General features: G+C 40.2%; 1 protein-coding gene across 11 annotated transcripts in view; it reads right to left on the bottom strand.

Moving 5' to 3' along the window:
- LOC128011483 (alpha-2,8-sialyltransferase 8E) overlaps positions 1-25,980 on the bottom strand; it is a 53,962-nt gene that overhangs the window by 2,903 nt on the left and 25,079 nt on the right. For 2 of the 11 annotated variants that reach the window (XM_052593947.1, XM_052593948.1), the window contains exons 2-7: positions 21,560-21,640; positions 21,402-21,488; positions 9,156-9,300; positions 8,507-8,619; positions 7,949-8,032; positions 1,574-2,281 (exon numbers count right to left, since the gene is read on the bottom strand). The exons of 3 other annotated variants lie outside the window; for them this stretch is intronic. In XM_052593947.1, coding sequence (XP_052449907.1) covers positions 1,813-2,281; positions 7,949-8,032; positions 8,507-8,619; positions 9,156-9,300; positions 21,402-21,488; positions 21,560-21,640 — 979 coding nt within the window. In that variant the 3' untranslated portion in view covers positions 1,574-1,812. Of the gene's footprint in view, positions 1-1,573; positions 2,282-7,948; positions 8,033-8,506; positions 8,620-9,155; positions 9,301-21,401; positions 21,489-21,559; positions 21,641-22,119; positions 22,166-25,980 lie in introns of those variants that run through there. 6 more of the 11 variants (XM_052593941.1, XM_052593946.1, XM_052593945.1 and 3 more) reach the window with 6 other exon arrangements.

Genomic DNA, 25,980 nt, shown 5'->3' with positions numbered 1-25,980 from the left:
ATATATATATATATATATATATATATATATATATATATATATATATATATATATATATATAAACCTTGTAATTAACAGAATATTTATTTCAGATGTATCTTTACAGTGGTGTAGATTTAGTGCATCTGACCTGTCGTCCTCGTCCACAGAACACAGTGGTCAGTCCCGTGTGAGCAGGGACGTGTTTGAGCGCATGCGGTTCTTGCAGTTCTTTTAGTAACTCTGGGCTGCTCAAACCTACTGCTGGACAGAAACAGACACAACCAGAAGCACACAAACCAACTATAACCACAGTCGTGACCAGCTAACAGGGAACATTCTCCCCAAATTATGAACAAACCAGTTTCCTGTAACAGTAATAGAATGTATATTCAAAGTTATATAAAAGAAAATATCTTAAGGCTAAAGATAGATCAAAACTTACAGATTTAGGAGAAAATCCTAATTAAGGATTCCTAAATGTTTGTGTTTAAGTATTTTATGCACTAAAACTAGCTCCTTAATCTATCACACACTGAAATAAAAGATACTAAGTGGTTGCAAACAATTTATTTGAGCTACATTTAAATAAATATAAAAAGTTGAAAGTTAGTCGACTAAATTTGTGGCTAAAATAAATTGATTGCAACCTCTCACCTTAAAAAAATAAGTTTGTAAATTCAGTAAAATCTATTTATTTTTCTCAGTGTAAAATGGTTTAGATGTAAGAGTGCTGACAATTATCTGAATACTTGTTTAGTTAGTGACACTTGTGTTAGTGACCTGCATTTTGAAACATCATGCATTACTATGTTTATATGAATTAATTGCTGACTGAGACTATCAGCCAATCACTGTGTGCATAGTTAATAAGCACGCTGACATCATCATGCGCAAAAACATTATTTATACATCGTTTATGGAACATTTTTGGTTTTGAGACGTTCACAGATGTTTCCCTTAATGTTGATAGTAGCCTTACCATAACCAAGACACATTTTTACAAAATCTTTTTTTTTTAAGTGGACGTTTTTAACATTCAAAAATAACGATTGCACTCACTCGGCCGTTCAGCGAACTTTGGCGGAGAGGGCGTGGCTTTGTTTGGAGTTGTGGGTGGAGTTACATGATCAGTCTGTCATAGAGAGAAACAAGATTTGGATGAAATCGTTCCTTATTTAATGTTTTATCATTAAGAGAGATTCTCTTACCTTACTTTCCTCCATCGCTGGCCAACCATGCACTGTTCTGATTAATTCAGTTTATAAATGAAGCATTAGACCGAAAAGATGGACAGATGATGCGTTTACTCTCAGCATCAGCTACTAAAACACTCAACTTAAAGGTACTTAAGAGTTATTATCTACTGAATATTTATATCTATATTTGATCCGCTCGCAGTGAGGAACTGCTTCGTTGTTCACTGTAGTCAACCTAAAGTCTCTTTTCTGCAGCTAAATTAATCATTCACTCACTTTATGACTCTAAAGTCCATCGAAAACACCCAGAAAAGCACTGCGTATTACACAGTTCAGAGAAATATGAAACATTTGTTTTGTCTCACTCCTAAAAACACTAAGAACAAATAACACAATCAATATCAAACACATATTGTATTCCAAAACTGAGGACAATCACTTGAGGAAATAAATATCCATGCTTAAGATCTCCCATGACAAAACAATCTCCAGAGAACAAACTCTGGCAAAACATTATTCTTCAGACATCCTGAAATGATAAAGATGATTTTGTGCTAGCCTTTTAATTCAAAACAGTTTAAATGATTTAATGTGTCCTCTCCTTTAAATAATTGATGGTCCCAGAGAGATGCGGTCAGGGGTGCACACAGGGCCCCAGGTGCAGTGTTAGCGCCCCCTGGCTGTGGAGCTGCAGAAGCCGCACAAACTCCTCCGGCATCTTGTGCATGGATCGGTGCGGACTCAACTCGTCGTAGTAATGATACGGAACCGGATTGTCCTGCAGGTCCATTCCAAACGGCCAGAATCCGTAAACATGCACATGCTCACACATTTCCAGTGCCGTGCTAATTAACATAAACCCAGATGAGAGGCGGGTCTCCTTCAGGCCACGCCCCTTCCAGAAACGGTCCAGTGTTCGTAGGTAAACAGGGCTGAAGAACACCACCGGCTGCTGGGGTCTGATTGGATGGAGCACTTTAAGAGTTTTAATTGACAATCCAGTGCAGAAGGTGTAGGCAAAGGCGGGAATAGCGAGGAATGCATTTCTGTACACACTGACCCTCTCCACCAACGGATCCGGATCCTGGACCAAATTCTTGTACCTACAAACAGTTTCTAATTAACACTTTTGCACTTTAAAGTTTCAAGTACTTTTTGGGATGCTTCACGATGCCATAGAATAACCTTTTTTTTTCTAAATGGTTGCATAAAGAACATCTGAAGGACCTTTCCTTTTCACAAAAACTTCTTTGTGGCAAAATAAGGTTCTCCAGATTATAAAAAGATAAGTAAGAGATGGTTCTTTAAAGAACCTTTGACTGAATGCTTCTTTGAGGAACCAGAAAAAGCTCTTCTAAGGCATCACTGTCAAGAACCTTTTACAGTTTTTTACAATTGTTTACACACTCCAATGATCACACTAATGAACAAATTGGATAATCATATCCACCAGGTGTGGAAGCACACATGTACTAATTTGAAAACGCAGCACTCATGTGTGTTATAAAAGGCAGCAGGTTAGTTCACCTGTCTTCAACAAAAATGGAAGGCACTAGAAGAATAGTGAGAATGAGAGGGGGAGCTCAAAGAGGAGATGAAAGAGGTAGAGGAAGAGGAGAAGGAGGAGATAGAGGAAGAGGCCCAGATAGAGGAAGAGGATAAGGAGGTAGAGGAGGAGGCCTAGGTAGAGGAGAAGAAGGAGATAGAGGAAGAGGCCCAGATAGAGGAAGAGGAGAAGGAGGTAGAGGAGGAGGCCTAGGTAGAGGAGAAGGAGGAGGTAGAGGTAGAGGAAGAGGTCTAGGTACAGGAAAAGGAGAAGAAGGAGATAGAGGAAGAGGTCTAGATAGAGGAAGAGGAGGAGCAGGAGATAGAGGAAGAGGTCTAGATAGAGGAAGAGGCCCAGGTAGAGGAAGAGGAGAAGGAGGTAAATGAAGAGGAGGAGAAGGAGATAGAGGAAAAGGAGAAGGAGATAGAGGAAGAGGTCTAGGTAGAGGAAGAGAAGGAGGTTGAGGAAGAGGCCTACTGTAGGTAGAGGAAGAGGTAAAAAAGGACTTGAAGAGTTGATAGAACCTGAACAAAGAAGATGAGTACCAAATTTGACTCAAGAAATCTGTGCAACACAGTCTGGATCAGAACACCTGAGAAGAGATGATGCTGACCCTCAGAGGACTCCAGATGATGCTAACCCTGAATCAACAACAGAACTAACAATTATTGCTACAAGTGTGACTGCATCATATAATAATTATTAATTAATAATATTAATAATGTTCATTGTCTAGCTGACTACGTCTTGTATTAATTTTTCTAAAAATCCTGTCATACGTGCACAAACTAACAGTTATAAGCTACTACTAAATATTGTAGAAACAATTTTCTGTAAAGTTGCTAATGATTTGTATTATAAAAAGCGCTATACAAATAAACTTGAATTGAATTGAATTGAATTTAATTGACCATATTATCAACCATGGACTGACACTGATGGAAGGTGGACAAAGAGTTCAACCAAATCTCAGCAGAAATACTGTTGCGTCAGTAATTCGAATATCTCATTAGCCGTGTTTCCACTGGCGAGCTTAAACCGGGCGTGCTAGTGCGTGTCAGGGCCATTCGTGTTTCCACTGTCACTTCTGGGCCTTGATCGTGCCTTGTGAGGGCTTCCTCCAGGCCAACGGCCAGGTTTTTTTGGCCCGATGAAAACCTTGGGCCAAAGCGGGCCAGCTGGGGCTAGAGGAGGAGTCTGGAGAGCTCAGCGCGGATCATTTCAGAGAGATAACAGCTTTAACACCGGTATTAAAGACTTTTTAAAATAATTTGAGATCAAAACTCACTCTTAGTCAGCAGTGAGTGATTTGAAATAACTTGATCCGATGTGGATTACAATCACCATACAAGACAGAAATATTTATAAACGATGTAAAATACTCTGCACGCTAAACATTAACGTTACCATAGTAAACATGGTAAATATGACCGCTTGGATAAATCAGACGTCAGCTTCTTATTCTCTATCACAATCGTGAATTTATTTAGTAACATATTTTATCTGTCGTCTTGTTTTGAGAGCTTAGCTCCATGTAGCATATCATCAAAATATTATAATGATTTTTGTTCGGGAGATTTTATAAAAATAGCGCGTTTGCGCTGCGGATCATTTCAGAAAGCTGACAACTATAACACCAGCATTAAACACTTTTTTAAATAAGTTGAGCTCAAAACTCACTTTCAGTCAGCAGCGAGTTTTTGAAATAACTTGATCCAATGTGGATTATAATCAGCATCCAAGGCAGAAATATTTATAAACGATGCAAAATTCTGTGCATGCTAGGCATCAACATTACCATAGTAAACATGGTAAATATGACCGCTTGAAGAAATCAAACGTCAGCTTCTTATTCTCTATCAGAATCTTGTATTTATTTAGTAATTTATATTATCTGTCACAAGCCTCATCTCGAGAGTTTAGCTCACGTTGCCTATCATAAAAATATAATAATGTTTTATGTTCGGGAGTTTTTATAAAAATAGAGATATTATCATTCATTCTAAATGTGACGTATAGGGTACTGTGACTATGAATAAACAGAAACAGACTCGACTGAATAAGAAGTTAAAAATAAATAAATAACATAGAAGTAAGTGTATTTCTGTGTGATTAATTTTGAGTCCTGATAAATTAAATCATTATGATCAATGTATCACTTATTCTATAGTTAAAACATCGATGCTTTTGAATTTGAATATATAACAAAGTATGCAAACAAACGGCCGCTTTTATCAAGTTCCTGTGTGATCGCGCATGTTCCAGTGACTTATTTCTTATTAATTTTCTGGGGTACAATTTCGGGTACAATTTGACAGAAATCCAGAGAGAGTGAAACATCTGTGCAATGAGTATGTGACGACGTGACATACAGCCCAGTATGGTGACTAGGGGTGTAACGATACGCGTATTCGTATTGAACCGTTCGGTACGACGCTTTCGGTTCGGTACGCGGTACGCATTATGTATACCGAACGGTTCGTTGGAGTAATTAATTATATTTGAAAAAAAAAAAAAAAAGAGAGAGAAAGAAATATAATGATATGCGTTCAACAAGGTAGCCCAATAACCCAAACAACGTAACAGGCAACGCCCCTGACACTCCCGAAGAAGAAAAAAACACCATCTTATATGTTTATGTTAGGCTACTCAGCAGGCGCTCGCTCACTCAGTACGCGCTGAAGGCTCGTTGCAAAATAGCCAATGCGTTTAACAGACTAGAAATGAGAAGATCCTCCAATAACCAACAGGTCTGGTGTTTGGGTGCACTTTGGATTCCCTTTAAGCTATAATGGTGATGGCAAGAGAGTGGTGGATAAATAAACAACGGTATGTCGCATCTGCAACATGACAGGGTACACCAGCGGGATTACAAAAAAAACAAAAAAAAAAACAGCGGGAATATCTGGGATATATGCGTCAGTACTATCTGGGAAAAGACGAAAAAAAGGAGAAACATGCACGCAGCAAACTATCCCTGCAGCATTTAGACACTATAGCTTACAGGGAATCCAACCCAAACACCAGACCTGTTGGTTATTTTAGGATCTTATATTTCTGGTCTGTTAAATGCATTAGACATTTTGCAACGAGCCTTCAGCGCGTGCTGAGTGAGCGAGCGCCTTAGGGGCCGTTCACATATCGTGCCTAAAAACGCATGGAAAACGCTAAGCGCGTCTTTCTCCTGAGGCGTCTGTCTTTGCTAAGCAACAATGACGTGCTCTCTCCATGAGACGCGGAAATTTCAGCGAAGGATAAATGGATTTGCAGCTCTAAAAATCGCTTGCAGTAGCTCTGCTACTGAATTTATTTCAAAATTGCAATCCATATACAACTATGATCAGCTGTTCCTTCATCTTGGCTGAGCTCTCAACGTTGTTACGGGAAAGGATGAAGCTGATTGGTTGGTTCTTGTCACATGACCCGCGGTGCGCTTGCGGCATTCTGAAAAGTTGAGATGTTTTTACATTTTGCTGTATCTAAAACGTATCGAACCGAACCGAACCGAACCGTGACATCAGTGTATCGTATCGAACCGAACCGTGAATTTTGTGAACCGTTACACCCCTAATGGTGACCCATACTCGGAATTCGTGCTCTGCATTTAACCCATCTGAAGTGCACACACACAGAGCAGTGAACACACACACACACACACTGTGAACACACACCCGGAGCAGTGTTCATCATTTATGCTGCGGCGCCCGGGGAGCAGTTGGGGGTTCAGTGCCTTGCTCAAGGGCACCTAAGTCGAGGTATTGAGGGTGGAGAGAGAACTGTACATGCACTCCCCCCACCCACAATTCCTGCCGGCCCGGGGGTGTGGTATTGTGCACTGCTCATAATGTGCAATAGATATTGAATAGCATCCTCTTGTCTTTTACTGTGTTTCGGAGAGTCTTGCAAATGGATGCTGCAGAAATTCAAAATTAATTTATATATGTGCATAAGGCTAGATTTAACCTTGCAAAAACAAGAGGAGGGAGAAATGTTATTAGACACAGGGCAATCACCAATGTGCCAGGGCAGAAAGGTGCTAACATCCCCCTTTGCGCTGCTATTATACAAAATGCGGTCCTCCACCACCATGCAAATCTGGGACCCTGTAATGCAAATCTAATACTTGCATTTCTTGATAGATTGCACAAGACTGTCACAGAATTAAATTTTAGTTTGGGACAATGTCTCATTCCATCGGGCTGCTCTGGTCCAGAATTGGTTCCACGAGCACCCTGAATTGGAAGTCTTAGGCAGTGGAAGGTATACGCCCTGCGGCCCTATGACCGTTTGCCCATAATTCAGGCCATGGAGCAGGCCTGTGATCATATCGAAGCAGCTTCTGTGCAGGGGTGGATTCGTCACACAATTCTTCCAACGGTGCCTTGCCAATGAAGACATAGCCTGTGATGTGGATGAAATCTTATGTCCTGATCCACCCAGACGGAGAGATGATGAATAGTTACAGTATTCTTTGCCGTGTTTCCACCGCAGGAACTTTACCCAGGAACTAGGGACTTTGGCCTGGTACTTTGGTGTGTTTCCACCGCAGGAACCAGGAACTAAATAAAGTTCTGGGTAAAAAGATGCCCCTCAGAAAGTCCCTGCTGGCGAGGTGGTACTTTTTCAAAGTTCCGGAACTTTCGGGGGAGGGACTTGGACGCTAAACATTCTGAGTTCAACGACCATTTATTCGGATCATTTTCAAAATATTAATGTTATGGTGTCATGAAATGTAATTTTAAAAGTGTTAAAACTCAAATCTGTTGTTTATTTATAAAGACAGTGCCTATTTAAAAATGTTTTTCGCCGATCTCGGAGACGGTGAGGTCCAATCGATCAGCTGGAGCTCAGTGATCATCTATCCGCCGAGAAGCAGCCTCACTTCGGATAGACCAAGATCATTGTGATATATATATATATATATAAGAACCCGGTTTTCAAAATTGCGTGTAACAATTGAAAAAACAGTAAGCAACTTTTATTTTTAAAGCGTGTAAAATTTTCCATTGTCATTCACTGTAACACTTGTATTTATGTAAAAATTAAAACAACATACCTACTCCGACATGTACTAATACATATATATATATATATATACTGAGTGATGAGGGGAAGTTACTTTTACAAGTAGCCTAGTACAATACAATATTGTGCTGGACCCAACAAATGAGTATGTGTGTGTGAGTGTGTGTATGTGTGTGTGAGTGTGTGTATGGACACTGACTCTCTCTGAATCTGAGTGGGGTTGATGGTTATCAGATCTGTCTTCAGTCCAACATCACTGTCATTAATCAATGCCAAATTAAACCTGAAACAGAGAGAACAATCTTTCATTTGATCATCCTACAAAACAGATGCCACTTCTAGGGGAATTCAACATGAATCTGAAAAAACTTCCAGGAGATTGTGGAGACGTTTTCACAGTGTTTATCTGTCGGCATCTTTTTCAGTTTTATTATTGAAACTAGTCAAACATTCATGAGAGAATCTGCTCATTGAGACTGGTTTGTCTTATAATGTATTCTTCAGTGGTTGCTCAGCCGGGTGAAGACGGGACATGGAGCTCCTCAGCAGATAAGAGATGCTTCATGTGTGTTACTATAACACACTACGGTCATAAAGGGTTTAAACTATTAGATACTGTACAAGCAACAACCGAACACTCATCAGCTGAATTGCTCTTTCAGTGTGTGTCTGTGGGATTTTCTGGTCCACTGAAATCACTCTGTTTGAGCACACAATCACAGCCAGTGAGGAGCAAGGCATGATGGGATGTGCTTACCGTATGACAAAGTCTGCGCTGTCAATCTCACGTCCACAGCTGCTGTTCTTTAGGATCCCACCACTGCCAACTACAGCACACCGACCGAGACGACGACCGCTCCAGGGGAGATCCTGCACACACACACACACACACACACACACCTTGTTTGTTATTCTTGTAGGGATTCTCCATAGGCGTAATGGTTTTTATATGGTACTAACTGTATATTCCATGCATATTCTATTGTAATGCATTATGTTTAAAAGTATGCATACATTTTAGGCATATGTTTATCTTCATACAAAAATACATGTGTAATTACTAACTACATAAAAACATTACGGGTGTGTATATTAGCATTGCTTTTTGACTGTTCTCTGTATCTGCCTCATCAAACGCCACGATTGGTTGATTATATACAATGATGCATGCTATTGGTCAAACTATTTTCAGTTATTACCTTCAGCAAGTATGAACTACAAAGGCAAAACCTGGACATTTTTGACACTAGAAATACCAGCTGAAACATATCCAGGAAAAAGACAATGTAAAGTCAGAATATACACTTTATAGGGCTTGACTGATTTGAAAGGTTGGGTCCCATATCATATCATAAACACACAGCATTAATGAGGTGTAAATGTATATTCATCTCAAACATACACACCTCAGGCAACATGCTGTGAACAGCTGCATTCATTTTGTATGTTTTTGTTGTGCTTGTCTCATACGGGATGGTCTGATTGATGGCCGTGTTGTGTTTGGTGAGGAATAACAATCCTGTGGCATTACAGCAAAACTGCAGCCTCATTCTGACAAAAACACATAGAGAGAAAGTTTATTAGCTTACAGTAGCAATAGAATTGTATAATGACAGAACTTTGTTTATTTATAATTTTTTCGACCAACGATCTAAGCTAATTGGTCTTTATTTAAGTCTGTGTAGCAATATTACATTTATTTTCTGATTTTGTCACACCACAGAAAATGTTTTAGCAATTAACCACAAAGCCAAATTCTTCCGGTTTATCAAGTTAAGTCGAGCTTTATTGTCAATCTGTTACATGTGTGGACATACAGTGGAACGAAACATCATGCCTCACAGGACCATGTGTAAGGATGACTGACTCGGTTGAGTATTTGAATCCATTTGCGGAGATGTTTATTGTGGAGAAAACCACACACAAGGATAAGGCAGATAATCGTGGTCAAATAACAAGCAAGGTCAATATCACAGCAAGCAGTCCGTACAGCAAACAAATCCAAATCGTAATCCAACAAACAAGGTCAAGAACAGGCAAAGAACATACACGAGGCAATCAATGTGGCAATGAGAAAACGCTTGGTAGAGACAAGGGTTAGCTGGCAATACTTCGCAATCTGTTGTACAACTGAGCTGGATTTAAACAGGAAGCTACAGGAAGTGGAGGAAGAAGAAGAGCACAGTCAGTAATGAGGAGATGGCGCCCTCTGGCGGCTGGATGAATGGATGGTTGATGTTACAGATTCCTCCCCCCTAGGAACACCTCCAGGTGTTCTTCGTGGACGTCCCCTTGGTCGAGGTGCTGGACGATCCGGATGTGCATGATGGAAATCCCGGGTCAATGATGGGTCTAATATGTCCTTGGCGGCCACCCAAGATCTTTCTTCTGGGCCGTAGCCCTCCCAGTCCACTAGGTATTGTAGCCTGCCCCCCCGACGTCTGGAATCTATGATATCCTTGACCAGGTAAGCCGGAGCTCCATCAACATCCAGTGGTGGGGGGGGCTCCCTCTCCTCGGAGGCAGGACCGGAAGCAGGATGAGCGGGTTTTAACAGAGATACATGAAATGAAGGAGAAATGCGATAATGAGCTGGGAGCTCTAACCTGTATGTTACTGGATTAATTTGCTTTATTATCCGAAATGGGCCTACATGCCGTGGACTGAGCTTTTTGCAGGGTAGCCGTAACCGTAGATCTCGAGTCGATAACCATACCCTCTGACCCGGCTGATAGTTTGGGTGGGGACTTCTCCTACGATCTGCTTGGGTTTTCTGGGCTCTGATTGCCCTCTGTAGCCTCACATGAGCGCTGTCCCAGACTCTTTCGCTTCTTCTGACCCAGTCATCCACTGCCGGAACTTCTGAAGGTTCACCCGACCAAGGGAACATGGGGGGTTGATATCCTAAAACACACTTGAAGGGGGTGAGTCCTGTAGATGAGTGAGTAAGGGAGTTTCTTGCATATTCTGCCCAGGGTAGGAATTCATTCCAACGTTCCTGTTCTTGACTACAGTAGGATCTAAGATATCGCCCAATTTCTTGGTTTACTCTCTCCACCTGTCCATTTGCTTGAGGGTGATAACCTGATGTTAAACTGACATTAATGTCTAATTGTTTGCAGAAGGCTTGCCATACTCGGGACGTGAATTGTGGGCCTCTGTCAGAAACAATATCCTCTGGTATGCCATAAATTCGAAAAACATGTTGAAATAAAGCTTGTGCTGTCTCCATAGCTGTGGGTAATGCTTTTAGTGGAACCAGACGACAGGACTTAGAAAATCTATCAACAATTACCAGTATGGTGGTGCAGCCGTTAGAGCTGGGTAGATCTGTGACGAAATCCACTGCCAGATGAGACCAGGGCCGCCGAGGGATAGGCAAGGGTTCCAAGAGACCAGCTGGAAGTTTTCGTGGTGTTTTTGACTGTGCACACATGCTGCAAGATTTGACATACAAAGAGACATCCTTTGTTAAATTAGGCCACCAAAATTAATTGCGTACCAGTTCCTCTGTCCGCTGAATGCCAGGATGTCCGGAGCTCAGAGATGTATGGACCCATTGCATGATGCGCTGCCGAAGAGATCATGGAACGTATTGGCGGTTAGGGGGGCAACCTGATGGTGTGGGTTCTGTTAGTTGTTTTCTTTGAATTTCCTCCATTATATCCCAACGAATAGGTGCCAAAATGACTGATGGGGGTAGAATTGGTCCTTGGCAGCAAGAAGTTTCCTCTGACTCATATATTCGTGACAATGCGTCGGCTTTACCATTCTTGCTTCCTGGCAGTATGTTACTGTGAAATGAAATCTTGTGAAGAATAATGACCACCGAGCCTGCCTCGGGTTCAGACGTTTAGCACTCTTGATATACTCCAAATTTTTGTGATCTGTAATCACCTGAAATGGATGACGTGCTCCCTCCAACCAGTGTCTCCACTCAGACAGTGCTTCCTTGATGGAAAGTAGTTCCTTGTTTCCTACATCATAGTTTTTCTCTGCTGTGGTTAGTTTTCTGGAAAAGAAAGCACATGGAAAAACTTTACCAGGGTTTCCTTGTCTCTGGGATAGAACTGCTCCGATGCCGACGTCAGAAGCATCTACTTCCACTATGAATGGTAGGTCAAGGTTTGGGTGTTTCAGAATTGGAGCAGTGGTAAAGCTTGTCTTCAGGGTATCAAATGCGGTCTGGGCAAGCGTTGTCCATGATAGTTTCCTTGGTTTCCCCTTAAGCAAAGCAGTGAGTGGTGCTGCAATGGTACTGTAGTCTCTGATGAATCTCCTGTAAAAGTTAGCAAATCCTAAGAATCTCTGTATTTCCTTTACCGTAGTGGGACGTGGCCACTCTGTAACTGCCTCAACCTTCCTTGCGTCCATCTCCACTCCATGATGACTGATCTTGTAGCCTAAAAAAGTGGTATGTGAGACATGAAATTCACATTTCTCAGTCTTAACATATAAGTGGTTTGCCAGTAATCGAGACAGAAAATCTTTCACATGTTGGATATGTTGCTCACGTGTCTTCGAATATATTAGAATGTCATCAATGTAGGCGATAATGTGGTCATTTAGAATGTCCCGAAAGATCTCATTGATAAATGATTGAAACACAGATGGTGAATTGGATAGGCCGTACGGCATTACCAAGTATTCATAGTGCCCCCTGGTGGTGATAAATGCTGTCTTCCATTCATCACCTTCTCTGATTCTGATTAAATTATAGGCACTTCGTAGATCAAGCTTAGTAAAAATCTTGGCTTCACGTAATTGTTCTAAGGCTGAGGGAACTAATGGGAGTGGGTACCTGTTCTTGATAGTGATGGAGTTTAGACCACGATAATCGATACAGGGGCGTAGGCCACCATCCTTTTTTTCCACAAAAAAAAAATCCAGATGCTGCTGGTGATGTGGATGGGCGGATAAAGCCTGACTCCAGAGCTTCTTCAATGTATTGTTCCATGGCCTGCGTTTCTGGTATAGTTAATGGATATACCTTGCTTTTAGGAGGTGCTGTGTTAGGTAATAGGTCTATGGCACAGTCCCAATGGCGGTGTGGAGGTAACGTAGCAGCTTTGGCTTTGCTGAAGACTTCCTGGAATTCAATGTACTCTGGGGGAATCTTAACTGCTTCGTTAGTTATTGGACTTTCATCACTTGTGGTTAGACATGGAAGTGGTATATGACCTTGTAGACAATGACTGTGGCAATACGGTGACCATTTGGTAAGTTCTCTGGAACCCCAAGAAATCTGCGGGTCGTGAATGGTTAGCCAGGGATTTCCTAGTATTATTGGATGCTGGGGTGTAGTTGTAACATAAAATGAGAGGGTTTCAGAGTGGAACACACCAATCTTGACTGTAATAGGGATGGTTTGATGAGTGATACCTTTGCCAATGGGTTGAGTGTTGATGGCGGTGATGTGAATCGGTGGTATGCAAGGGATCACAGGGATGTTGAGTTTAGCCACCAATTCATGGTGAATTAGGTTCAGTGCCGATCCTGAGTCAATTAATGCTGAAACACATTGTACGTAACTTGCATAAGTGATGGTCATAACGAGAGTCAAGCACTTGGTGAATAGATTACCTGAATGTATACTCACTTTAGATGGTGTGGGCTTGTTGGGGCAGTGACGGCATTGATGACCTGGTTGCCCACAGTAAAAACATAGTCTCTGTACACGCCGTCGTTCACGTTCCTCCATTGAGATTTTGGTAAGGCCGATTTGCATGGGTTCAACAGGTTCCAGGCCACTAGCAGTTGTGGCAGACATTGAAGTTGTTAGGGGACAGGTGGGATGGTTACGTATCAGATTATCAATACGGATCGTGGTGGTTATAAGTTGCTGTAAGTCCATATCCATGTCCTTACAAGCAATTTCTGATTGTAATTTGGGGTGAAGACCTCGCTTAAAGATTGGTTTAAGCGCGGCCTCATTCCAGCCACTTTGCGCTGCTATGGTGCGAAAATCTACTGCGTATTCTGCAGCAGTACGATTTCCTTGACACAAATCCAACAACTGCATAGATACATCTCTCCCTCCAGCTGGGTACTGAAAAACCTCAGTAATCTGCTTCGAAAAATAATCGAATGAGGTCCGTATCATATCATCTTGATCCCACACAGCAGATGCCCATTCGAGAGCTTTGCCAGTAAACAGTGACATCATAAATGAACATTTAGTGGTATCACGTAGAAAGGCCTTAGGCTGGTTCTCAAAATAAATGGAACATTGACGAAGAAACCCCTTGCACCTTTCCGCTGTGCCATCAAATTTATCTGGTAAAGAAAATCTTACCGCCTCAGGTCGAGTCGCTGGGAGAGATTGTATGTAGCGGGTGAGATGTTCATTAGCGGCTCGCAGAGATGAAAGTTGAGCTTGGAACTCCGTAATCCTCTCATTTTGATAAGCAAAGGCGGCCTGAAGTTGTGAAATCTCCGCTGGATTCTGGTCAGGCGAAGTATTCTGTAAGGATGACTGACTCGGTTGAGTATTTGAATCCATTTGCGGAGATGTTTATTGTGGAGAAAACCACACACAAGGATAAGGCAGATAATCGTGGTCAAATAACAAGCAAGGTCAATATCACAGCAAGCAGTCCGTACAGCAAACAAATCCAAATCGTAATCCAACAAACAAGGTCAAGAACAGGCAAAGAACATACACGAGGCAATCAATGTGGCAATGAGAAAACGCTTGGTAGAGACAGGGGTTAGCTGGCAATACTTCGCAATCTGTTGTACAACTGAGCTGGATTTAAACAGGAAGCTACAGGAAGTGGAGGAAGAAGAAGAGCACAGTCAGTAATGAGGAGATGGCGCCCTCTGGCGGCTGGATGAATGGATGGTTGATGTTACACCATGGTGCTACATAAAATGGTTGTACAGACGTACAACAATGAAGTAAAACAGTATAAACCTATACACAACTAATCTACTGACAGAGATGGGTGGGATCCTTCATGATATTGATGGCTTTGAAGGAGCATCATGTAAGGACAATGTCCAGGATGGAGGGCAGAGGGGCACTGATTATCTGCAGCGGTGTTCACTGTCCGCTGGATGGGTCTTTCAGTCTGCTGCACTACAGTTTCTGTTTCCAGACACCTATGCGGCTAGTCAGCACACTCTCTATGGTTCCTCTGTAGACTCTGGTGAGGATGAGTGGAGGGAGACTTGCTCTTTTCAGACGACGGAGAAAGTGTAGGCGCTGTTGTGCCTTCTTGGAGAGTGACATGGTGTTTGTGGTCCAGGTGAGATCATCAGGGATGTGCACCCTCAGGAATTTAGTGCTGCTGACTCTCTCCACAGTCGAGCTGTTGATGGTCAGTGTGTTTGGGCTCAACTGAGTTTCTCCTGAAGTCCATCACAAACTCATTTGTCTACTCCACATTGAGGGACAGGTTGTTAGTGCCACACCATTGAGACAGCTGTGCTACTTCCTCTCTGTAGTGCATTTTATCACTGTTTCTGGTGAGACCTCATCTGCAAACTTGATGATGTGGTTGGATCTGAACTTGCCAGTGCAGTCGTGTTCCGTGAAGAGCAGTGTGCTGAGCACAAAGCCTTGTGGAGCACCTGTGTTCAGTGTGTTAGTGCTCGAGGTGCTGTGGCCAAGACGGACTGACTGTGGTCTTCCAGTTAGAAAGTCCAGAATCCAATTACAAAGAGAACTGTTAAGGCCCAGCAGGTTAAGTTTTTTTTATTGAAGCTGAGCTGAAGTCGACAAATAGCATTCTAACACAGGAGTCTTTATTCTCTAGATGGGTAACAGCCAAGTGGAGGGTGGAGGAAATGGCATCGACCATGGAGTGGTTTGGACGACTTACAAATTGGAGCAGTTTAAGAGTGTTGTGCAAGACCAACCTCTCAAAACACTTCATCATGATTGGATTGGTGCTATGGGATGTAGTCATTTAGACAGGATACATGTAAAGTTTTTGGTACCGGTATGATGGTTGTGGATTTGAGACGTGGGGACAATTGCCTGACTCAGCGAGGTGTTGAAGATATCTGTTAGGACATCTGTCAGCTGTGCAGCACAGTGTTTCAGTATAGGGCCCGGTATTTCATCAGGACCTGCAGCCTTGCGTGGGTTAATCCTAGATAGGGTCTACCTTACGTTGACTGGAGACAGACAGAGTGCCTGGTCTTTGGGAGGTGTGGGCAGTTTTTCTGCCTCTTTAAACATGTTCCAGTCTGTGCACTGAAGCATTCCTGTAGTGTCCTGTTGAGGTAGTATATTTTGGCCAAACTGTGACGAGTGACTGTGCAGCTGGAGTAGCCACTGTGTTCGACCGCGCAACCATCTTGGATTATACTAATGAGGTTTTATAAACAAAGTTCGGGAGAAGCACATTCAGATAATTAACACAGGTGGGGAGCACTCTGCAATCAATGGTAAGAGGTATATATACAGCAGTCTCACCTCAATTCATTTGACAGTCTCGCAGCAGTTTAGTAGCTTCTCAGTTCTCAGTGGGTTGACATTTCTACATGTACCATGAACTTTTTTCATCCAAAAGTACTGTGCGAGTCGCACAGTGGAACCAGTGCACATACTGGGGCACACTCGAGGTTAACCCTTCCTCTCTTCCCTATGCGGGAACAAACACCGCTAAATCCACCAGCTATGTGCCTCGTGCAGCAACCACCAACGCAAACCAGGACTCCCCTTTCAATGCAAAAAGACAGCCCTGTAATCATTTTAATGCGGGTAAATGTAACAGAGCAAGCTGCCAGTTTATGCACACCTGTAGCTTCTGTGGCTGTGCTCATGCCCACATTGTATGTCTATTTTACAAATCTGTAAATAGAAAATAAAAAAAATTATTATTTGGCGACTGTTAATATTTTGCGCATGCAGCTCGAACTAGCTCATCACCCAGATGCTGAATTTGCCCATTATCTGCAGTCAGGCCTAAAAGATGGCTTTAAACCCAGCTTAGAATGCCCGCTCTCCCAAAACATCACATGTAATAATCTTTAATCTGCCCTCATAGTACCTGAAGTTGTAAACAAACTGTTAAAAAAAGATGTTGAGTCAGGCTTCATTATCGGCCCGTTTGACAATCCTCCATTTAGTCTGTTTTGTATTAGCCCCATTGGAGTGGCTACAAGAAAATTATCGGGTTAAAAACACCTAATAATCGACCTGTCAGCCCTGCACAATTCCACGTTCCCCAGCATAAACAGCTTGATCCCTCTCAATGAATATTCGCTTAAATACCACAACATCAGGTTATTGCTTGCAAAAATTGACATTACATCTGCTTTCAAAGTAATGCCCATTAATCCAGACTCATGGCACCTATTTGGAGTTCACTGGCTTGGGAAATATTATTTTGCAGTGGGTTTAACTTTCGGATGCAAAAGCAACCCAAAAATTTTCAACATGCTATCAGAAGCCGTCTGCTGGATTTTGTCGAACAACTACGCCATTCCCCACCTCATTCACCTGCTAGACGATTTTTTAATTATCTCACCTCCCAATGGCACACCAGCCACGCACATCCTCGCAGTCCAATTTTTTTTTTCTGAGCTAGGAATTCCTATAGCAGAGGAAAAAAACCATGGGCCCCGCAACAGCCATTAAGCTCCTAGGAACTGATTTGGATTCAGACAAATTCCAAGCATCCCTGCCCAAAGAGAAAATTGACTGAATAATTCTTGTCTCTTCTAATATCCTTGAAAAATCTAATTGTTCAAAACGCAAACTCCTATCCCTGCTCGGACATTTAAACTTTGCAATGCACATCATTCCGCAGGACCGCCCCTTCATATAGCATCTCCTCTCAGTCGCGTCCTCCGTCCACTCACTAGAGGACCACATTTCCATAACTCAAGCATGTCACGACAAACTCAGGGTATGGTTAACATTTTTAAACCAGTGGAACGGCATATGCTTTTTCTATAACAACCTTGTTTTCCTCACCTCAATTCTTTTGTCAGTCCCAATGAGCTCGGAGCCCTCCCTCCAGACAGCATGCCAAATACGCATTCAAGTTTACCCTCCCAATTGTTTTTGTAAAAGTTGTCTGCTCAATTATGCTCCTTCTTGCAATTTTTTTTATCTCTATGAAGAATTTCTTCAGGTTTGAGGCCCCACCACAGGACAGAAACTGCACTTGTTAAAATTTCAAATTTATAAGTTTCTTGGGTAAGACCAAGGTACCACGGTTGGCAGACCGTGATCTCTGGGTTTTGCACTTTGTGGTGAAGTCTGTGTGTTTCGCGTCTGCACTGATTAGTTTGTGGGCGTCTCCGTTAATTGTCATCAGCAGCAGCTGTCACTCATTACACTCTCCCTATATATTGGCCTGCATCTCATTACTAGTTTTAATTGATCTTAGTGTTGCATTTTACCTTATAGATCATAACATTCTCAAAGATCAATTACAAAACTATACAGGTATTCAAGGGCAGGCTCTAAGATGGTTTAGATCATATCAGTCCGTCAGTTTGAACGGGGAATCATCTTAATCATTGGCAGTAAAGTATGGAGTGCCTCAAGGATCTGTCCTAGGCACTCTGCTATTTTCAATATACACTTTTCCCCTTTGTGATATTATTAGAAAATATGGGATTAACATCCATTCTTATGCTGGTTATACTCAACTCTATATTTCTATAAGACCAGATGAAAGGACTGGAAGTACTCAGTTGAGTTCCTTAGCGTCTTGTGCTTGAATGTTTTTAAATCTTTGGTTTTATTCTAACATCTTGAATTCTAATAATGCCCACAAATTTGAGGTTATAGAACAGCAATGTAATGTCTGTTTTGTTTCATGTCTTTTATTTTGTAGTCTTTGTTTATGCTGTTGGTGTCATGCTTCCCTTGCCTTCTTGTTGTCTTGCTATTGGTTCCTCTTGTTCCTTGTGTCATGTTCTGATTGGTTTATTGTCTTGTCATGTGATTATCAGCTCTGTTTGTTCTCATTGGTTACTTTAGTCATGTTTATTGTTTCCATTGGTTGGTTCTTGTCATGTGACCCTCATTGTCTGTATAAGTAGTAAAAGTCATGTTTTTGCCTTGTGTGTTTTGTCGTGTATTAATGTATGTAATCTGTTGTCTGTGAGTCTAGTCTGTTCAAGTCAAGTCAAGTCTTTGTTTACTTTGATTATCACCTTGTAAATAAACTGCACTTGGGTTCATCTTCGCTCGCCTATTTGTTACAAGCAAACTTTTTTTTCCTCTGTAGTCACACTGTTTTGAGTCATGTTTATCAGGAAACACTGTTGAAAGCATATATACCCCAAATTGGTATCGGTATATTGTTATATAAATAGTATTATGTTTGGATGAACAGATGGCGCACTGTGGCTAATCATGACAATGTACAGACAAATCCATGTCATATGTAATGTAAAATAAACATAAAATATAAATATAAAATGAATATAAAAAGACATTAATAGACATGACCCACTTAGAGCCCTATTTTAATGATTTAAACGCAAAGTGTAAAGCGCAGGTGCACTCAGGGCGTGTCCAAAATCCACTTTTGCTATTTTAACAACAGAAAAACGTCCGTGCGCCAGGTCGCATTTTTGGAATGGGTTGTCCCTATGCTCTTAATGAGTAATGGGCGTAATGTTAATGTTAATGCACCCCCCCCCCCCCACCTATAATTCCTGCCGGCCCGAGACTCGGACTGGCAATCGAAAGGTTGTGAGTTCGAGTCTAGGGCCGGCAGGAATTGTAGGTGGGGGGAGTGCATGTACAGTTCTCTCTCCACCTTCAATACCACTGAGGTGTCCTTGAGCAAGGCACTGAACCCCCAACTGCTCCCTGGGCGCCGCAGCATAAATGGCTGCCCACTGCTCCAGGTGTGTGTTCACAGTGTGTGTGTGTGTGTGTTTACTGCTGTGTTCACTGCTGTGTGTGTGCACTTTGGATGGGTTAAACGCAGAGCACAAATTCTGAGTATGGGTCACCATACTTGGCTGAATGTCACGTCACTTTCACTTTTCACTTAAATGGTTCTCAACCAAAAAAAACAATCTGCAGATCATTTAAGGGACAAGTAGGAATCCACCAAAGCTCCACAAGATGAGTCAGTTAATATATATGTGTGTTTATTGGCATTGATTCTTCAATTAATTAGCCAATTTCATTGATCATTAGTAGTAGTAATAGTTATTATAAGTAGTAATAGGCTGAATTGCAAATAGGTAGCCTTAGTCGAATACACACAATGATTATCCATCATAATTTTTTTTTTTTTATGTAGGCTACACAATAATATTCGTTTACACTGTTATCCTTTTGTTTTTAATATTTGGCATGTTTGTGTGATGTGCATCCCTGTGTGTAATAAGCAAAGTCAACGCGCACTGTGGACTACCCAGGTGCAATTTCTACCAATGCGCTCTTTAAACAACAAAAAAATATTGCAACATTGACTTTAGACTTTAGAGCAGATTTGAGTTGGTCTATGGCGCAGTCTATTTTCAGCTCCTTAAAATAGCAAATAGCCAGAAGACACCTCTTTTTTAGACCAGCACGCCCATGGGCGCACAAATGGGCGCAAATGCAATTGCTAATTAAACGAAATTGCACTGGACAGGAAAAAGCGAACGGCGCTGGACTGAAACTAATAATGATAGAGCCCTTAAATTTACTTTATTAAAAACATTTCCAGTGGTGTGGGGGTAAAGCATGTGCACCAGTGTTCTTGATGCAATCAACACAGGCTTGAATCTGACTTTTGCCAAACTTTTTAAGTCTTCTTTTCAAATCTCATATCACACCAGAAAAACATTTATTATTAATAAAAGGAAATAAGCAAAAAGTATTGGGTAGTCTTATATTGTCAAAACCAAGGTGACATCCAATTAATAATTTGCATTAAAATTATAATTTACACTCAGCATGTTATTACTGCATACTATTTCATAATGCACTACAATACTGAGGTGCAGATAATAACCAATATTTGCAGTAAGTAATATAAATAGCAGAAAATCCTGCTATTTTAACATATTGCAGTGTAAATAGAATATTTCAAAGATACTCCTATGTAAATACAATCCATTGTTATTTGCCCTGTGTAAACAGAATCCATTGCCATCTTCACTCAGTGTAAATAACATCTATCTCCAATATACACAGTGCAAATAGCCGCTGCCTAAATTGCATTATGTCATATGTACTGTATATTAAGACCGCAGATCAGAAATATGCACATTGTTGTTGCACATGCATCTTACATTAACACTCTTTAAAATTAACATTTCTCAAAACAACCATTTTTCTTCGTGAAAAAACAAAACAAAAAACATTTTCCTATAAATATGTGTGTGCAATGTCAAGATTCAATGGATGTAAAATGTTCCTCACGGAGCCATCAATGCAAATACAGTTTTATTTTTAAAGAATGACAAATGGGAATTTTGAGCAAGATCAGGAGGACTACGCAGGGTTTCAAAAATCTGTCATTAAAAAATGAATCAGTCTGAGAAATTACCAGAAACTTTTATCCTAAAGTGAATTTTCAGCTGCACAGAAACCATCATGTGCTCCAGCAGGAAATACAGTGTGTTCCTGTACATCAGCTTGAAACATTATAAACCTTGAATGCGAAGCACTTCATGACAATTCAAGACAGTAGTGTCTGTCAAAGGCATTAATCCAAATGTAAAGACACACAAACCTGTTCAGCTCGCGCTCGGTTGTGTTGGCTCTGTACGGACAGCTCATCAAATCTGACAACTCCTGCGTGAAGCTCTTCAGTTTTATACTGAGAAGGAAACAAACACTTTCAGTCCTCTGAAACAGAAGGAAAGCTGCTTGATCTTGATTCTCACGCACCTTTTGGCCGGTTTAATAATGGAAAACTTGTGTCTGAGCTTAGCACAGCGCAGCAGCTGAAGTGGGTCCCTCATCCCATCTCTGAAAGAAAACAGTTTCCAAAGCCACTGAATCATACTTGAAATATATTAAATTTTTAAGGCTCTAAATATTCAATATGACCAATCTTTGCTGCAACACTTTCTGTCTCTGACTGATAGAGTGTTTATCCAGTCAGAGCTATTCTAGTGTAACTGTACAAGCGTCCAGCTTCAGTTTGTGTCAGATCTTGACTGATTGTGATGAAGTAAAGGTCAGAATTACGTCAGTAATATCTCCTGACGTGTAGTATAGTTAAATTTGAACAAATCACGCTACACACTTTCATAAGAGCATTAAGTTATTGTAGTCATGTGTTGTTACATAAATATTATACAACTGATACAATTGTTCACCCCTTAAATATAGTATTTAAGTAGGCTAGTCATATTTTTAAGTATTTTGTGAGATTTTAAACAGTTAGACGAGGAACATTGAGTTTGATTTAAATTCGCAATGATTAATTAAATGTAAATGTTCACCTGGATGAGTGTGTGTTGAGTGTGTAATAAAACACCACACACACACCTTGAAAGACGATCAGGATTATCAGGAGCTTGATCCACCGGAGAAAAGGCAACGCCATCAGTGTGTGTGTGTGTGTGTGTGTGTGTGTGACTGAGGGGTGAAAGGTCAGACCCCGCCCCTCTCAGACTCGTCATATACACCTGTTCATAAACAAAGAGCTTGTAATTTGTGTCGTGTAATATTGACCAGGAAACTGTTCTGTTTTTTCTTTTATTTATTAAAGTAGTTCTGGTGTGACTTTGAGACTGTCTTTGAGATGATTTCCACAAGGTAGAAACATTTGATCATAAAGCCAAACTTGAGAACATCCTCAGACTAGTTTTTCTTGAAGCTATAAGAGCAAACGTTCTTTAACGTTCCTTCAAAGTCCTAGCTGTTTATTAAATGTTATTAATTGTTTCAGAATGTTCACAGGACTTTGAACGTGTTTGCAAAATGATAAAATAAAAATAAAAATCAACAACCAATGATTGTCAAACAATAACAATCGCATCAACAGAAAAACGTTTTATAAAAAAAAATGTAAAATCTGCAAACCGTTCTTAAAACATGTTTCTGTAGTTGTTCTGAATTCAAACACACTGTAAATAATCTCAATCCAATGTAAACACATGACAGCCAGTACATATGATTTTAGGTAAATTCAGTGTAAGAGTATATATGCTGATATTTATTGCTAATTCTTTATTTTATTTTCCCAGATAAGGCAAGGCAAGTTTATTTATATAGCACATTTCATACACAATGGTAATTCAAAGTGCTTAACGTAAAAGAAAGTAAAATAATAATGAAGAAAAATTATCACAGAAATAAAACAAGCAATTCAAAAACTTTAAAAATGATTACATTTATTTAAAATGAATTTAAAACAGAAATAGAAAATGATTTTACATAAAATACTGTGAATACTTGTAATACAGTGCAATTAGTTTGGACATTTGACAGTGCTCATTCAATAAATGCACAGCTAAACAGATGCGTTTTGAGTCTAGATTTCAATGTGACTAGTGTTTTAGCACATCTGATCTCTTCTGGAAGCTGATTCCAGCTGCGGGCAGCATAGTAACTAAAGGAGGACTCCCCTTGTTTTGTGTGAACCCTTGGTATTTCTAACTGACTTGATCCTAGTGATCTGAGTGCTCTGTTAGGCTTATATTCAGTGAACATATCTGCAATATATTTCGGTCCTTGGTCATTTAGTGACTTATATACGAGTAAAAGTACTTTAAAATCAATCCTAAATGTAACTGGAAGCCAGTGTAAGGACCTGAGGACTGGTGTGATATGCTCAGATCTTCTGGTTCTAGTCAGAATCCACTTCATCTTTGTTTCCAAATGCAATGACTTCAGTTTTTTCCTTGTTTAACTGAAGAAAGACATTGGCAGAGGGGGTCAATGGGGCTGTAATCATTTGGAGATAAGGCTAGGTAAATCTGGGTATCATCAGCATAGCTGTGGTTGGCAGTTTGGTTCTTTCTCATTTTTTGACTTAGTGGAAGCATATACAGGCTAAACAAGAGCGGTGCAAGAATTGAGCCTTGTGGGACTCCGCATGTCATGGACGTCCACTTAGACTTATGCTCTCCTAGACTCACATAATAGCCTCTCCCTTCTAAGTATGACCTGAACCATTTGAGTACCATCCCACAAAGCCCGACCCAGTTTTCCAGTCTCTCTAGTAGTATGTTATGATCGACAGTGTCAAACGCAGCACTGAGATCTAGCAATACCAGCACCCATATTTTACCAGAGTCACAATTTAAGCAAATATCATTTATTATCTTAATGAGTGCTGTCTCTGTGCTGTGATGCAGTCGAAAACCAGATTGAAAATTGTCAGTTGATTAAAAACGACCTTTTCTATAATTTTGCCTATAAAAGGAAGATTAGATATTGGTCTAAAATTGCTCAAAATGGTGTTATCAAGATCGCTCTTTTTCAGGAGGGGCTAAACAACTGCAGTTTTTAAGGAGTTTGGAAATGTCCCAGAAAGAAGTGAGGCGTTCACCACTTCTAAGAGATCTGCTTCTAAGCAGTCAAGCACACTTTTGAAAAAAGATGTGGGAAGTGTGTCAAGACAACAGGTTGATGATTTTAGGTGCTGCACTATGTCTTCCAGAATTTTGCTATCAATTGTTTCAAAAATAGACATAGTATCTTTTTGATATTGTGGCTGAATCTGTCTGACCTCTGCATTACTTGAGGATGTGCTAATTGCCTTCCTGATATTTATGATGTTCTCAGAAAAGAAAGAAGCAAACTCACTGCATTTGCTGTCTGAGAGCATTTCACTGGGAATCTGACTTGGGGGGTTTGTCAGTCTCTCAACAGTGGCAAAAAGAGTACGAGTGTTATTTAAGTTACTGTTTATAAGGTCTGAGAAGAAATTTTGTCTAGCTGTGGCTAGTTTCACATTAAAAGCATGAAGGCTAATATGTGTGATTATTAGAGGTGGAGTGGTGTAGCAATTAAAGTGGAACAGAATAAGAATGTTTTAGTAATTTTTAATGTGTCCCAAATGTTGTCAAAATAAAGATGAATATATCAATGCTCGTTCTTTTAAGTTATTTTATTATAATGTATATGTGTAGCAGGGGATATAAATGTCCAAATGTGACCTTGGACCACAAATCCAGTCATGAAGCACTGAATAAATGATCTCTCAGTGATGTGTGGTTTGTTCGGAGGACAATATTTGTCTGAGATACAACTATTATAAATCTGGAATCTGAGGGAGCAAAAAATCTAAATATTGAGAAAATCATCTTTAAAGTTGTTCAGATTAAGATCTTAGCAATGCATATTACTAATCAAACATTAAGTTTTGATAGATTTACGAAACTTAGATATTTTATGACCTGGCTTTACGACAGACCGGTTTTTAAGACGTTTGTTAAAAGTTCACCAGAGTTGAGTTGGAAAATGGGCAAGTCTTTAGTTTATTTGTGGAGAAAATATTATGGGAATATTTAATTGTGTGCTGATGCAGAAATTTGAAGTAAAAAAAAAAAACTTTCAATTAAGTAAGAAATTATTTTTATACATATTAAATTCCATGAGAAAAGTATCTGTTTGTGAAAACTGGATCTTTTCAGCAGAAGCTAGTATTTATAAAACAAAAGAAGTTTAGCTCAAATCTTCATCCTTTACAATCTTTAAACCTCAATAAGTGAATTCAGTTCTTTATAGGGATACCACAAATGGCAAATCATACTGCTTTGAGTTTTAAGAACACCATTTTTTATAAGAAAAAAATATTTCTAAACAATTTAATATTATAGAATTAATGAAATATTACCAAAAGTAAAAATTAATTATAATAATTAATACACAATGATACATGATGGACAAAATACACTAATTCAGACAACAAGAGATCATGATTTAAGAAAAATTATTATATTGTTATGGACTGGAACATCTTGTAATTTATAATGAGTAACAAATTATTAAAATAATTTAAAATATTACTATTTCGGGGGGGGAAAACTGAAGAAAATACTCTTTCATTAACACAGTGATTTGGCGCTATCTACTGACCAGTGTTGGGTATAGTTACTTTGGAAAGTAGTTAGTTAGGTTACAACGTTACCATCAATTAAAAGTAATCAGTTATGATACAGCGTTACCTATTCATAAAAGTAACGCGTTAGAGTACTCATGCGTTACCAAAAATTAAAAGCCGTTTGCAGCGGCTCACACATGACAGACACAGCCCCTGGCCCCTTTAAATGCACCTAGAAGTCGTGACTCCCGACAATGAATAACGTCAGTCATCCGACTAAATTAACACTGCAGGATAACAATAACAGGAA

This window comes from Carassius gibelio, chromosome B23 (assembly GCF_023724105.1).
Source record: "Carassius gibelio isolate Cgi1373 ecotype wild population from Czech Republic chromosome B23, carGib1.2-hapl.c, whole genome shotgun sequence".
In the NCBI taxonomy this organism is placed as follows: domain Eukaryota; kingdom Metazoa; phylum Chordata; class Actinopteri; order Cypriniformes; family Cyprinidae; genus Carassius; species Carassius gibelio.
The sequence above is the reverse complement of the archived record's forward strand: the minus strand, read 5'-3'. Positions and strand labels throughout refer to the sequence as shown.